Here is a 16,936-nt window from a genome sequence, read left to right on the forward strand (position 1 = left end):
GTAGTTAAAATGAAAGCTTAGTGGAAATGAGCTCGTCTTGAGTACTGAAATTATACGAAGTCTACATTTAGAACCTCTTTTCACACTTGCAGCACCCAATTCTCCATCACAGTCATTGCAGCAGAACTCAGTAAAACTCCTATTTAATGAGATGTCATTTATCTGCAAATACACTTTACAATAATGTATTTCCAACTACTGCAAACTGATTTTGTTTCTTTCCTTCCACATGTCATTGTGCCACCGAGGATAACTCTTGTGATATTAATAGTAATGAAGATGCATTGCATCTGACAGCCCTAACAACATGTTTAATACAACATTTTAACTACAAGTAGATAAAGAATCAGAAGGGAACTCTTTTTTTAGATTCCATTGCTTCAGAACACAGTCCTGTATAAATGAAATTATCCTACTTAAAAGTTATTTCCACTTTGATATTACTTCTACTTAATATAACAGTTTTATTTTGGGAAGAATACTTTCTGACATACTGCAAATTATTTTCCCCAAACAATATGGTTTATCCTTCTGTATCTGCTGTAATCAAATTTATCTCAATAGTCTCCTATTTCTGCTATGTAACTCTGGCAATTAAACATTCTAACTTATTTTAAAATGACAATCCTAAGGTGTCACTTGCAAAGAGAAACAAAACAAAACATGCTGTCTCTGATTGCTACTGTACAACACAGTGATGGATTGATTCAGGCTTTATTTCACCCACTTTGTTACCAGAAAGTGTTGCTTCTGCAGAACAACACATGTTCTGCCAGTGATGTTCATCAGATCTGACTTTTTTCCTGCCATCTGAGTTTGCATTTAGGAGACTCTCCAAGCATGCTCCCTCATCTAACTCAAACACTGCAATTATGTTCTCCACAGGAAAAGCATTTAGGAAGCTTCACCTTTATTTCTGCTCTCTCCCATGCGATTTGTTTGCCTAAGGAAAACATCTACTTAATAAGGAGGGAAATCTCATTTACAATTGCATGTACAGAGGAAAAGAGTGTATGCTGCAATTTTAAAGCAAATTAAAAGTTTAACTGCAGGGTCAAGCCTTTTGTTTAAGGAAGCACTGCATGCAGAGCTGCTGTAGCTTGACAAATATATTAACACTGAAAAAGCCCAAAAACATGGTTAAAAATGAAACAAAAATAATCCACTGCATGTGGTGCTGTCCTTGTTTTTCTTTCTTGCAGATCCTCATTCCATTAACCAACTTCTAAGAAAACATTCTCCCTTATTTTTAGCACAAACAGGGCAACAATCAGTATGTTACAGATTATTAGCTTCTAGACCAAGTTGCGAAAGGTGACCTCCTACTACCTGCTTTAGGACAACACTCCTCACAAAAAGCACAGAAGAAATACTTACAGGAAGACATAATGTTAAGATGTTAGTGCTACTGACCAACAACTATCACCTCACTTGAACAGCACAACAGAGTGGAAAAGGACCTTCAGGAATGTACAACTCTGAATATAAAAATGGAAATTGTCATTTAGTGACAGAACGAGCTTTTAAGACCAATAGTAACACAAACCCTCCTTGCAAGCAAGTGCCATAAAACAGAGATGAAAGAGGTGAAATGCTGCAAGCAACTCCTGACATCCAAACCCATTTCAAACAGCCAATAATCCAGTCCACTCTTCAAAGTTTATGCTGACATTTACTGTTGCTCACTGCATTCACCTCCTGCTTGTAAGATTCTCAACGTATGCATTAAATACGAACAGCTCCAGGGTGGAGCCCTGAAGTTCCAACTATGAACAACTATTCACTTTCAGGTTAAAAAAAAAATCACTTTGCTGTAATGACCATTAGTCTGTGCACATACTTTACCTGTACATCGTTGGTGTTCATCCTTGTTCCATCCTTGCCAACGAAGATATCATCTATGTCAACCAGAATGTACCTATCCAAGGCTATTGTGAGCTTCTTTCCAGAGAGGAAAGAGATGGCATCTATGAAAATCAGCTTGTGCAGCCAAAAATTCAAGTTATTGCCGAAAAGGACTCGTTGAATCCCATCGTGGAGCCCCAAGTCATGAATTACCGTGGCATAGAGAGCACCTAGAGCAGCAGGTGGAGAAAGGTTTCCTGGTGTCTTTACTTTTGCAAGTATCACTGGTTGGTAAGTTGTGTGATTAATCTGGAAAACAGCCCAGTCATTTCCAAGCAAGGGCCCTTTCTCAAGCTTAGAAGGTTTAGTCACATGGAGCAGCAGGGAATGAGGGTTAATGCAACAGTCCAAAATACCCAGATTGCTGTGGACATGGAAAGGAAAACCCTTCAACTGAAAGCTCTGCAAGCTGTTCTCATTGCCTTTGTGAAATCCGATCACACCTACACCATATTCTACACAGTACTTATCTAGAAGGCCTCTGTTCCAAGAGTCCATATTCACGTACTTGAGAATATTTTCATATACTATGAGAGCATATTTGCCTTTGTTTTTGTCTATAAGCACTGGGAGGTCACTTTTCCCAGATGCAATCTCAATGTGAAACTGAAACCTGCTGGATTCCAGAATGGTTATTATATCTTGGCCTAACGTTGAGTACTGGCTTTCCACAAACACCAGCACTACAAGGTCTGTCCTCAGGGGACCAATAGGCTTCGTGGTCTTCATCTCCACCAGCTTGTATGGCAACAGTTGAGGATCACCACATTCCACTTCTGAAGAGGTTTCAGGAAGTTCATTTTCCTGTTTGTAGCCATTATACAAGTAGTAGGCAGAAATAACTATGCTCACCATACAAAAAGTGGCCAGCAAAATTACTGTTCTTTGAAAATGTCTGTGAAGTTTCAGGATAAAACTCATGGTGTTTACTTGCCTTAGACAGCTCTCAAGAGCAGCATGAAAAACAAACACAGATTCTCAACAACTTGTTCCAGTCCTCTGAAATATTTATGTCACCATTGCAGCACACACATCTATATTCCACCGAGCTTTACCAACGGTTGTAGTCTAGGAAGAAAAGAAAATCAGAGATTTAATTGAGGCATCACCTTGTGAAGTATCATCTGCTTAAATTCATGAGGAGCAAAGAAACCACTGCCAGCCAGAGGTTTCTGTTGGTAACAACTGCTCAAAATTTTGCAATAATAATTTTTTTTCTGCTCCCATTGCTTGCCATGTCCATTTGAAGGTCTCTAAATCTCACAGGTTCCTCAACTCAGAGGATCAAATAAAGCAGGCAGAGGCACTGAAAAGCAAGACATAAAAGTGAAGAATTTACAGTGTTTTAGAAATTCTTTTTACCTAAAGATAAAAATTAACTCCAAGTAGACAATTGCTAACAACCAAATATTGGAAAATGTATAACCTTCTTCCTTCAACCCCTAAAAAGCTGGGGCAATATGATTAAACAAATTCTATCTTGTATTAGTTTTTCAAAGAACCAAGAACATGCACATCTTAACTGTTGTACAAACATATACTGATACACTCTATATTATATCTCTCATAGGAATTTTTTTAAAGCAAACCTTCCTTCCTGCAACATGAGAGGAAATCCAAGCATTTTTCTGGACTGTGGAGTTTTGCAAACTGTTAGAAGTACTTTCTTTGATTTTTTTTTTTTGTTAGAAGCATTTCTTTGCATTAAAAAAAAAAAGAAACATAGAATAATCAAGCTCTTAAATCCGAGAAGAGAAAGTAATAAATCAAAAGTTAAACCTAACAGGCAGATCACCTAAGGATATACTTATGCTCTATCTTGTACTTAAGGAAAGAGTAATTGTTCAAGCCAGCAATACAACTGCTGTAAAAACTCCCTAGTAAAACAACTGGATGATGTGACAAGGATAAAATAATGATCATAAGTCATAAACAAAGGTTCAAAGCAGATTTTGAAAAATATTACGTGTGTCAAGATCTAGAACATGTCACTGTAACTTCAGTGTAGTTTGCACCCAGGTCCATTTGAAAATGGGATTAGGATAAGGTGTGGCATTAACATGGTCATTTCCTAAATGAGAGCTTAATCCTTCCATTCCTGGTTGGGTTTTTTTTATCCTACATTGTAAGCAAACTGGTCTTTCACTTCAGATTTTAAAAAAAGCTAAAAAATATTATGTACTTAACAGTACCTATGTAATGTCCACAAATTTACTTAAATCCTGAAGACAGATCTTCCTACTGCCATGATGAGCATAAAGCAAAAATAAATGAGTAAAATCAGATGAGCAGAAAATGAAACTCAAGTCATTCTGTTCATCAAAACTGCAAAAGTCAGCATGAAGAACAAGTGTATGTGAGCTGTCTCATTCATAGTTAAGATTCATAGCAAGATTCCTTCTGTCTGGATAGATTCTACTCTGGATAGATTTCACTGTCCTCATCTTCTACTCACAGATAACTTTATGAACCCCTTCTCTTCTGGGAAGACTTAATCCCAGCTTTGAACCTTACCTGCAGCTGCACCAAGTCCTGCTCAAAGCTTTTGGGCAGGAGACCTGTCTTTCACCCAGGCTCACTAATTAGTGTTAGACTAAAATAACATAACCCCAGCTTCCCGGTTTCTATCTGAAAAAAAACCTGAAGAATGCATAAAGACCAAACAACAATATGGAAGTATCTTTAGAAGACCTCAACATTCTTAAGAATTGAAATGTCCAATCCTTGCCACACTAGCTTCAAGAATATCAGTCTGGATGGCATAACAGAGATATTTAACATGGTAACAAGTCAGGTAACAAATTCCATCCTGAATGAGTTAACACCAAAGAGAGGTTTCCAGACAGATGATTTTTCATTACACACACAAAGGGTTTTCTTCATTTTGCATTTCCAATTCAGCTGCCTGAATGCCAAGAAACACATAATTTTAGTGCCTAAAATTAACACTGATTGCATTCTGTAGAAAAGCTGTACACACACCTATTTCTCTTTGATAACCACAGATCTGGTTGGTCTAGATACAGAAAAAATGAGAATTGACACTGACTTAAGCTCATAGCAAGGAAGGGCTGTTTGAACTGGGTATTACACAAGGGTTGCAACCCAAGAAACATTTGCAGCAAGGACAAAGCTCCTAATGCCATTCCATGCAGAGGAAAATCTGGAGCCAGCCCAGAAACCTGTGTTTTCTTCAAGAAAAGCCCTGTCATTGTAGCCTCAGCTCCTAATTGCAGGTGCCCCCTGGGGCTACAGAGTGCAGCTGTTAAGGAGGAGTGGCTGGAACTGCCAAGACAGATGTGAGGTTCGACTGTGAGGAATGAGGAATTCTCCGAGGCAGCAGGGCACAGCCAGACTTGGCACACTCCCTGCTGAAGACAGTCAGGAAGTGGGATGGAACAGAGCAAGACACAAGGTTTAAATGCACACTCTCTTGTATCAGCTTGAGGCTTAGGTAATTTTCACTTGCTTAAGGACTGGTTTGCAACGCAGGAGTTCAAAAGAACATAGAAAGAAGAAAACAAACATTTCAAAGAGAACATATATTTTACAATATCAACAGTCTCAAAGCCTTGACAAGGTACAGTTGCTTTCCTTGAGGGACAGCAGCATTTTCCCCTGAGCAATAGTACTTGCTGGATACTCTAGTGCTGTATTACAGCAGCATGCTAAAACAACTCAGAATGTGCCCCCTTGACAGTGACATCCTTGGGACACACCACGCATTGTGGGACCTATGGAGATTGTGACAGTGACCTTTATCACATCTCTAGATATGGCTTCAGGAAAGATGGCCCTTGCTTGCTATAATTTCCTACAGTAAAACCAGACAAAAAGTGTAATTCTCAATGTACCTACAGTGAGTAAGCTGTGAGAAGAGGCATTTCAGAATAGGACAGTACTTGAGGAGTCTTACTTTCATGACCAAAGAATGCAATACTTTACCAAAGAAAGGAGAAGTCATGATAACTTCAACATCAATAAAAAATATCCAAGTATAGAAAAAGACTTAAAGGAAAAAAACAAAGAGTCTAGAAAGTCTTCATAAGAGTTCAAGCTTGTTAGTATTGTTTCAGTGAAAAATAATGAAAAACACCCATAGATAATATCAGCAGTCTCAGCTCTTTTTTATTTCTACAGTCATATGGAATACTGTGACAGAGGAATATGGTCCCACCTGTACCTCAAAGTACTTGAAAACAGGTGTCAGATATTATACGAATCCAAAGTTCCATAAAGTTGATGGTGCAATAAATTTTACCTATAATTTGTATGGTATTTTTCTGTGGTTTGAAGCAATAAAATTTGCCTGTTTGTTCTTCTATCTGGAACTTTATTGCTTTAGAAGAACCTGCATTTGATCTCCTATTTTGCATTTTCATGCCACTGTATTAAAATTCAGACCAGGACCTTTTACCTCCGCTGCTCAAAGTAGGAGGTACCAAAATGCTCCCTTAAGGTGAAAATTAGTATCTTTGAATATTCAGAATTTGCTTTTTAACTTACAGACTCACTATGGAGAAGATCTTGCTGAGAGAAAGCTGAGTCACAGAAGCAAATTTTACATTTTGTTATGAACACAGACAGCAAGGCTCAATGTTCTTGTCATCTACAGCAGTAGTTTCTGCAGCCCAGAACCTGCTCATGTGAAAATCTTGCTGGTACAGGAAAGAAATATCACCTTATTAAGCAGAAGATTTACCATTCTGAACACACTGCTGGGCAGTCACAATTACAGGTATCTGCAGGCAACCAGCATGACACAGATGAATTTGAACAGAGATCTTCAATTTGGATTGGTTTGGGGGGTTATAATTTGTTCTGCTTGTTCTGTTTCAGTTTTTTTTAAATTACTAACAAAGTAGCACTGATAGAATAAATATTGTGAGGAGCCCCAAAGACCCGAAGCACACCATAAGTTCCTACCACTTGCAGCTTTCTTTAGTTCGTTGTTTCATTGCTAAGCATAAATGACCAAATTCTTGGCTTCTGTAAATAATTTCCCCCTAATAACCCTAATAGAAGCTCTTCCAGGAGACAACACAGGCTGGGAACGCAGCCTACTAAGTTCTTCACAGGGGTTCTCAATCCAGTAAAAACAAATGGTCAAGTAAGAAACTGCACAGGCACATAAAACTGGACAGAATTTAAAAAAAATACTATTAAAGTTGTATCATGAGTATCAACACAATTTTTAAAACTAAAAGAAACTTTTTTATGCTGTCTTAGTATCAAGATTAAAGCAATAGGCTCAACTAAAATATCTATAAATAAGTGAGAAATTGACCTCAAATCAAACTTATCAAAGCCCAGTAAGAAAATTCTGCTTTAGTCTTACCTCAGGCCTGTGCAACAGGGCAACTGTTTACTGTGACCCTTGATTAGAAACAATAAAGTTGGGTCATACTTACAGGTAAAAAACATACTTTTAAAGGGTAACAAAAATCCTTTTCATTACGAACTACTAAAACAGAGCTAGTTCTGGATTGAGTAGTCAGCAATATTATTCAGGTATACTATATTTATCTGGGGACATATATTTAAAAACTTTCTTCTAATCATCCCCATCACTATATTCCCATTCTGTTCTTTACCAGTCCGGATACTACCACAGTGCTGGTGACATGCTGGTGATGTATTACATGAAGGATGAGTTTTAAATGAAGAGCACAAAAAAAAAGAGGCATATTGTTTAGCATGCTACTATAGACATTTAAATCTCCACTGACTAGAATGCTGCTTAACTGCTTTGAACATAAAGGTCTGCTCTGATCAGTCACTATGAAATATTATTTCAAAGGAAGTATTCTGAAGTCATTTTAGTGTTACTAAAATGGAAAACTTTGGATATACAAAGGACCTGGTAGGAAGCAGCAAAGTACAACTGAACACAACCAAACCTGGGGTGAACAGCAAGGCTGATTTTTAAATCAGTTATGAAAATACCAAAGTAGCCTCCAAACACTGAGTACCCTTGTTTACAGCATTATTTTACTTACTAAAAATTCAAGCATTAACAGCTCAAATGAGTAAATCCAGGCTGAGAATGAGACCTTACAACTGCATATCAAAAAAATATTTTCAACTTGTAAAAATGGTGATATGAGACATAAACTGTCAAGGGAAGTCTTTGCGACCCTTTAGTATCACATAACAAATCCTGGAATGTGTAATTATTGAAAGGCATACATTCCCTCATAGATGTTAGGAAAAAAGGGAATGGCTCAGACAGCACAACAATTCCGGTGGATAGAAATTCTTTTCCATGTGCTTGAGGTAAGCAATTCGCAGTTTCTACTGTACCTGTGATATCCTTAGCTCCATGCTGCATTGCCTAACACAGTGCTAGAGACCCTTACAGGATAGGGATTCAAGCATTACAGTTTGTCAAGAAAAAATATTTATAAAGATTAAATATACAGTGTTTATTAATAGTTTAAAAGAAGGTTTTAAAGACTTCAACAGAACACAGAAGTTTGGCTTAGTCTTCAAATTACTCTTTACCTTCACACAATACTTTCTACAGACAGATCTTTAAGCTCTTGACATCACACAATTTTTCTGAGATAAACCCTGTTATTTTTCAGCAATTGCAAAAACATCACTATCTAAAGAGTAAATTATTTGCTCAAGGTCTCTGCGATAAATGTCCAGCACACTATCTGGTCCATGCCCATACCATCACCTCCCCTCTCTTTTCTCCCAGAACTGCCAAGTGTAGAGTTAATAAGGCAGAGTTCAGCACAATTTCTTCGAGACACCTGACTGGAGATACTGACAGTGAGAGAAACCCTATTTCTTTTACTTACCGTTCTATTAGGAAGAGAAAACCCCACCATACCAAAACCTGAAGCAAGTATCCAGCACATCAGGCATCGAATTGAATAATATAAAGTTTTCTGCCATTTCCCGAGGGTTGCACATGACAGCTGAGCCGAGCAGCAGCACACATCAATTTCTGGCAGGAATGAGGGAATCCAAGCAGCTATAAGCACCTGAAGTTATGAATAATTACTGCACTAGGCTGACTAATTCTGTCCCCCAACAGAGCCGTAACTAATTTCCGGAAACACTAGAGGGCAACAGCGTCGCGCAGAACTCCGCGAGGAGAACGAAAGGGAAAAAGCCCAGCCACTGAAGGGCTGGTGCGGGGATCGCACCAGGCAGACGCTCAGTGCGCCGGGAAACAAGAAAAACAAACCCAAACCCCAAGAAACCCCATAGAACAACCGCGCAAACGCTGCCTCCGCAGCGGGAGCCTCAGTGCCGGGCAGCCGCCCCGTCCCGCCGCGCTCCCGGCCCGGGCAGTGTCCGCAGCGGAGCGGGAGCCTGCGGGCGGCTCGAGAACAACTTTGCCGGGGGCACGGGGCCGGCGAGCGCGGAGCTGTGTGGTTTCGCGGCGCCGGGCCCGCGGGCACCGCCCGCCTTGCTCGTTACCTCCAGGCGCGCTCCGCCGACACGTCCCCGCGAGGTACCTCAGATCCCGCTGCCGTCTGTGCCCTCCGCAGAGCCTGCTCCGGGAGAGGCGCCGGCACCCGGCGTGCGCGGAGCCGCCCGGAGGTGAGGCGAGGCTGCCTCCGGGGGTGCAGCAGCGCCCGGCAGCCTCGCCGCGCCCTCCCGGAGGAGGAGCTGCGCTCGCCGGCGAGGGGCGGGCGGGGGCTCCGCCGCACCGCCTCCCACATCGCCCGCCCTCCTCCGAGGTTCGGCCGGGCCGGGGGCGGCCGTCAGGCTGATGTCTCCGGCTGCTCCCGCTTTCAGCGACCCGCCGGGTCCGCTCCTCACGGCACCTGTGGCGCCCCCCTCCCACACGGGGGCCCGCGCTGCCTCAGTTGAGACATTCTTAGTCCCTGTCTTACATAAAGTATGATTTTTAATTTTTTTTTTTTTTTCGCTCATCCGAATCCAATTTAGAAAGCCTCTGCTGCAGACGCGCTGACGGGAAGTTTAACTCACATCCTCCCGCCAAATCCCTCGTTGTCGGTGCAGCTTTAGGTATGGCCGACTTCTGAGCCGGTCTAAAGGTAACACACAAGGGCGCAAATTCCGTGCGGTCAATTACATTTTGTCAAGACAATGTAGGGTTAAAATCTTGAGAGAATGCCAGTTAATGTATTTACAGCCTCACTGCTTTTCTTCATTGAATTTTCTAACCCGATGTTAAACACAGTCCCACTGTATTTTTCACTGATACCCTGCATCCCTCGCTCTGGAGATGGAGCTGCTCCATTACTGCAGCTGAGGGAGTTACGATTCCCTGTGTGAACTGCATTAGCTTTCACAAATGAGAAATAAAATGAATAAATTTTACAAGTGCCCTCTTGATCTAGCTAATTTACCTTGCAATTGCCCAGTGATTGTTAGCTCACCTGACGGCTGACAGTTCAATACATCGGATCAACTCCATCCCTGGTGCTTGTCTGCCCAAACCTTCCTTTCTGTGACTAACTCAAGGTAAAAATGCAAAGGAGAAGAGCTACAGTCACCTGAAAGTTGCTTTTCCAAACATCTGGAGAATTTACAGCTCTTAATTCAGGAATATTGTTATTTGCTTTCTCTTCCTTTTCTCCCTTTTATTCTCATGACACACTAAATACCCCAAATTTTACTGTCTTCTAAGCTAAAAAACAGTGCAAGGTCCATGAGCTAGACTTAGAGCAGAAAAGAGAACTTGTCACAAGGGCTTACTATGCGTGAGGTTATTAATCCCTGGAAAAGAGAGTCCATCTGAAATCCTGTTGCCCTCTCAGTATTCTATAGAAAGGGATTTTCTCCCAGATTAAGCTTCTCGACTGGGTGACTATCCTGATATAGTCTTTTTTTGGGGACTCTCTATTACAACAGATTTTTCCTACAGCAGGATAGGAAACATGGGGTGGAAGTCAGCCACAAGTGACTGAAGTTCTCAGCTGTGAGTTCAAACTCATGGTTTCCCTCCTACCCTTCTCTCTGAGCAGCTGTTTTTAGGTTATTGCTGGCCAACCTGGTCAGAAACGTGTCAGAGCGCGCCTGTCCTTGGAAGCACTTGGTTGCTCACAGAGATGTGCTAGACGCCTCACATCTGAGGGCTGCAGCACTGCATGTCAGCAGCTGCAGCACCGAGCGCTTCTGGCAGGAATATTAACAGCTTTCATCTTTCTTGGTGCTACTTTTCAGGTTTTTTGCTCTTGAGCTGTCAGTGCAGCCTGAACTGGGAATAATGTCTTAGCCATTCTTTGAGCAATACATCTTAAGACACTGCTGACTGCACTTCTGGCCAAGATTTCTGCCTGGCACACAGTATTTCACAAAAAAATAGGAAGATGAGTAGTAAATCCAGACAAGAAATTAGGGAAGAGGAAAACCTACTGAATTGCAGGCAAACAGAGACACATCTAGACAACTGCTACTCTCCACCATGAACCAAGGACTCAGCTTTCTGCCTTTCTTACTGTTGGCCTCAACACATGAATGCTCCCTTTCCCATTCATGTTTTTCTTCCAACTCAAGTCTTCACCTGTGCTGTCCTTCTGCTTCATCAGCAACCTCTCTTCCTCAAATGACCTGAATCCCACTTTGTCTCAGGGTCTTACCAATTTCAGTCAATTACTTTAAGAAACAGTTCTAACCATTGCATGGTTCTACATCTGCAAATGAACTCTTGGTCCTGCTCAAACCTGTGCAAAATTTGGTTATTTTTGGTATTGTTTTTTATTTTTATTACTACAACTCCCAGCACAAATTTCTCATACAATGGACAGACTGATTATACTGCACATCAGGAAGGTTATTGTTTGAAGCATTACTTGTAACAGCAACACTTTTCTATTAATAAAGAAATATTTTATCCAGTCCTGTCATTTCCAAGTTTAGAGATATCTTTTAACCAATCACTCATTATTATTTATATTATTTTTGTTGGCATTTTCTTGCAGGAAGCAATTAAATTGAGATAAGTATTTGAAAACAAGGAGCATCAAGGCAATTGCCTGTTATTAGTAATTTTGTGATTACTTTTTTAAAGCTATTACAAATGCTACTAGCCAAAAGGCAAACTTACTATAGACTTATAATGCTCTTTGGATTAATCAGAAGTTTGTTAAACTGGGAAATGTTTTCTTTATATGTCTCATCTATATAATGAGGAGAAAAATGTGGCCTAAGATTTAAGAAATGCTTGTGGTCAAAAATGTAATCAGCTAAGAGGCTATCTCGGAGAAGAAAAAAACCCAACACTGTTCAAGTTTATAACTGAACTACATTTTTCCAGTATTGTTATCACAATACCCTTCACTTGTGAAGTGTGTAATGACTATTCTGTAGCAAACAATATAGGAAGCCAGCCACACTTAGAGATTTTCCCTATAAAGCCACTATCTTTCAGATGGAAAACCCACTTATTGTTTCTTTTCAGACCTTTCCATTTAATTTTCAATACCTTAGCCTAAAAAAATCCCACTATCTGCATACATTGCAGTAATATCTTTCAATCCAGTGGAAGGAAGTTGCTAATTACATGCCGTGGGCACTGACTGCTTGGCAGCAGCAAGGCAGTTTTATCTCCAGTCTTAGAATAAACTATTGTTATAAATATGTTTTGTTCCATGTTAATCCGGGAATCGAGACAATTGTCATCTTTGTACAATGATCAAATGGGCAGCTCAGAAATTCATTAGGTGTCTCTGCTTTAAGCTGCAAACCCACCCTTTACCGCTCAAGTCATGCCATGTGAAGTGTAAGACAGATCCATTAATGAGGAGGACTGAGCATTTTCTGTTGCAATTTACCAGGAAATTTGCTTATGAAAAGAGAGAAAAGACTCTTCCTTCCCATTATATCAGGTTCAGAGGTTCCAAGTTAATAAATATACCAAAAAATAGCAGCACTGATTCAAAATGTATTTATTTTAGTGAGCTGTTTTGAATGTATGTCAATTTGAGTGAAAGTTTCTTACCAATACTGAAATTGCTTACAGGAAAAGGATAATGGGGATGGAAGAAAATGAAAAAGAAACCAAGCCTCTATAAGCACAGTCAACAATCTGAAGCATCTTTGCCCTTTTAAGGAAAGCAACATGTAATTAAAACTTCTGTTAAAATTTGATTTTAGAATATATAATAAAATAGGGCTGAGAATAATTTGTATTATTACCCTAAAGTCAATTCATTTTCCACACCAGTAACAAAGGAAAAGTTCTAAAATGGTCTTGTAATTTGCAGAGAGGGAAAACATTAAACTGCTATACTTCAGTGGAACAATAATCCAAACACTTCCCAAAGGAGAATGTCATTCACAGTCAGCTGGAAAAATCATCATAGTTTCATCTTTCTTTTCCCTTAGCAGAAGTAACTCTGGAGAAAATGCGTAATTTAGATGATTTTTTTTTTTTGAGAAAAGCACCATGCTTTAGCACTGCCTTCAACTTCCTCATACCCCTCCCTTTCTTCTATATAAAAAAATCCCTCCTGCCTTCTGTGCTTCTGAACACCCAAAGCACAGCCCGGCTTCCCTGTGGCAACAAAGAGCAATAACCAGAGGAGTTTGCACAGAAGTGAGATGTTACTCAGCATGCAAGGTAACACTGCAGGATCAATGACATGACTGTCTGCTCCAGACTGAGAGCTCATCAGCTGGGAATCACTGAGGTGAGAAAGGACATGGGGACCAGTCAAAGTTAGGAGTGTCTGTCAGCTGCCAAAGTGATGTGTCTGGAAAATACTGCAGGCAGTGCTCAGAGAGGAAAAGAAGAGGTGGATATATGAAAGTGTTGATGCTATTTCATATGGCTGAGGTATACCCTCACTTGGAAGGCTGGTTAAAGTTCAGGGAGAGTGATTCCAAGTGGAAGAGGTGGGGAGAAGAGCTGTTCCCATGATCAGGTGAATACACAACCTGTCCCATGATAGTCAAGGGGAAGGTTGAGAGGTGATATAGCTGCAGCACTCAAGGGCGAGACATCAATATGCAGTGGTAGCTCACAAGTATTTAAGGAAAAGAGATTTTAGGCATAATAATGATTGGTTAAAACTGGTGCAGAAAGTTAAGATGAAAATTAGAAGAAGCTTTTAAATCACCAGAGTGAAGCAGACGCATTCTATGAGTAGTGAGGGCAAAAAGAGTGGTTAATTTTGAGATGGAGATTAAGTGACAATCAGACATTGTTCATCACAGTGCTGAACTGGCCACGATGGCTTAAGAGCATCTATAGATCAGTGACCCCAGAGTCTTTATAGTGCTGTGAGATCAAACCCAGCAAGAACACAAATAAATCTTCATCACTGATGTTGAAGTTGCTATTGGCTGTTTCAGCTGTGGTGGTTTGTTTGTCACACTGGTTGTTTCAGGCTGTCTGTAGGCACTAGAGAAGATGAGCACCTGCACTCTGTTCACATGAATATGAACATCTCACAAGTCATCATTTTTTAATGAAAGCCTGTATTCTGAAACATATGATGTTAGCCTCCAGGGAAACATATCAGCTTGTCATCTGTCCCACAAGTCAACAGGTACAAAAAAAAAAGGCAAGATTGTCTTATTTCCTGCTAGAATTAATTTGAATACCAGATCTTTCTGCTTATTAATATTTCAGTCTCCCCAAACATGAAATGGATTGAAATATCAGATAAGCTGGTAGAACTGTTATGTTTGTCATATATTATTTTGATTTAATAGAAAGAAATTACATCAATAGGTTGCCCATATGTAATCATGCACCATGCACAGAGATCTTAATTACCCTGTTCATCAATATTCATGATAGCCCATATTATCCAGGGTATTATCCTATATTGTTATATGTGATGCCGCATGAATACCATATGGGAGAGGGATTTAAAAAAGGTTACAGGCTAATAAGTGTATTTTATTCCACTCAGAAAACTCAAGAGAAACAGTTCTTTTCAAAGATCCAGAGACTATAATTACATGCAAAATGTTAAGTCACTTTAAAGGCAAACGCTAACCTAGACGGACTGAAGATTAAAATTAAAAGCTAAAACTTCCTACTGTTATTAGTGCCCCACTGCACTAGATATTGTGCAAATATATGAAAAAGGTGACTCCCATCATAATTCTACCTTTCAGCTTGGTTGTTCTAGAGCAGAAATTGTAGTAGTTTTAAGCTAGCAGCTGGTGGTCATATAATAGCAGTGAATTATAATGCTTTATAATGCCAGAAATTTTGTATGTAATTCCCTGTGAAGTTTCCTCGGAGCTGTGCCTAGAAAATGCTGCTTTGGCATGTCAGCCTTACCACTTAATTTCATTTACCCATTGTGTGCCACAGCCCTTGCACATAATGCCTACTCCTGGGCCAGGGCAGAGGCAGCTGGACAACTCAGGGGACTCACATGAAATCTGGATGCTGCTCCCTGCCTACTACGTGCTTCTGAAGTGTCACTGGCATCTGTGATTATATGGATGTGTGAACAGGAAGGGATGCTCCTGCCATCCTTCAGTGCAGCAGGGGGAGCACAGCCAATATCTCTGGCACACCACCACAACTGTGATGCTGTAACAACTCACTGTGCCTTACAACACGATTTGTAACTGTCTCGATAGTGTTTGAAGTCTTGATTCTGCAAACTACTCAAGTGCCACTGTACACACAGGAGATCAGAGGGCTGGACACAAGAGGCTCTGGCAAAGCTGAGCCACACTAAGTTCAGAGAGAAGACCCAAGTTCACCATGAGTGAGCACCACAGCCAACAAAGAACTAAGGAGTTGGGATTTCTGCTGAGGAGCTCCTCCCTCAGTCCACTTTTGAGGCTGGTGTTTTTCACTGAGGGACACTATCAGAACTTCTCAATTCACACAGAACATTGTTAGTTAATTCTTTTCTAGAATTAGTATTTTGCTCTTCCAAACACTTTGCTGTTTAAAGCAGACCGCAGACTGATGGAGGTGCAGGTTTTGCCTGTAGCAAAGCAGCATTCTCCTTCTTTATCTTAACACTGCAATGTTTCTCCTCTTTGACATAAACAGTGTCCAAAGCACTCTAATCCCATCCATGCCCAGTACAAACAGAACAAACAAGGAATGATTTATGCATGCTTGACTGCACTCTGTATCTTATTAGATGAAGATGAATTACTGTGCTGGACAGGGACACATTCTCCTGAAAAATCCATCTTTGTAGATTCTGGTGCTCAATCTCATGCCTTGTGCAAATGCATTTTAGCATACTATTACCATTTTCCACTTGGTGATGCCACACACAGTAGAGTGGCCCTGGTGGAGTACTGAGGGAGGTTCCTTTCCCAGCAGACTGCCATAGCTGCAAGATACAGCTCCAGCCTATCACTTCCAAATAACTCTGCTCTTGTGTTCTAGCACAGGTGTCATTTCCCAACTTCTGCCACATGCTGCAAACGTTATTTAAGCAAAATAGAGAATCCTCTTCCTCTTCCCTTCCATCATTCCATTGTATGCACAGCACTCTCAGCCTTTGTAGCCACTTCCAAGACAAATCTGTCCATTTATACACAGAGCAAGAATTTAACTTTGTTGATACTGGACAGAAAGCTGAGGGTCTGCACCTTATGAGAAGTTTTATGCATGGCTGTGGTATGGAATTGATGCTTCCTTCTAGGGAAAAATCTGTTTTAAAATATGTGAATTGTTGATACATGTTCATCTGCTATCAGAAAAAAACCAATACAGTTTGTCCTTAAGTAACTGGACAGGTACATTAGCCATTGCTCAAACCAAGAAAGCAGTAAATTAACAACGAACAAGCTAATTTTTCCCACTCTTCCATTTTCTTTAGCTTGCATAATGAACTGATCAAACTCAAATTTAATTTGTCTCCTCCTACAGTATCTTACTCTCTACCCATATAAACACTGAATAAAATTAATTTTCAAGCTCCTTCTTCCGAAGGTAACACAGTGACAGCACTCATGTGAGACAAGCTGCATTACAGTTTTTAATAAATCAATCTTTACAAAAGCATTTCTAGAACTCCTCTTCTAGAACTGGCAGTGTAATGAAGAACATCCCTACCTCTTAGTCTCAGACTGGAATATTAAAATACTTTTCAACAGTTTAATTTCT

General features: G+C 40.3%; 1 protein-coding gene across 1 annotated transcript in view; it reads right to left on the reverse strand.

Annotated features, from left to right (window-relative positions):
- The window catches only part of LOC128806601 (bifunctional heparan sulfate N-deacetylase/N-sulfotransferase 3), a 45,181-nt gene extending 42,355 nt beyond the window's left edge, over positions 1 to 2,826 (reverse strand). The window contains exon 1 of the mRNA XM_053976295.1: positions 1,846 to 2,826. Within this exon, the coding sequence (XP_053832270.1) occupies positions 1,846 to 2,826 (981 nt within the window). The remainder of the gene's footprint in view (positions 1 to 1,845) is intronic.
- Positions 2,827 to 16,936: the final 14,110 nt, after the last annotated feature.

This window comes from Vidua macroura, chromosome 4 (assembly GCF_024509145.1).
Source record: "Vidua macroura isolate BioBank_ID:100142 chromosome 4, ASM2450914v1, whole genome shotgun sequence".
In the NCBI taxonomy this organism is placed as follows: domain Eukaryota; kingdom Metazoa; phylum Chordata; class Aves; order Passeriformes; family Viduidae; genus Vidua; species Vidua macroura.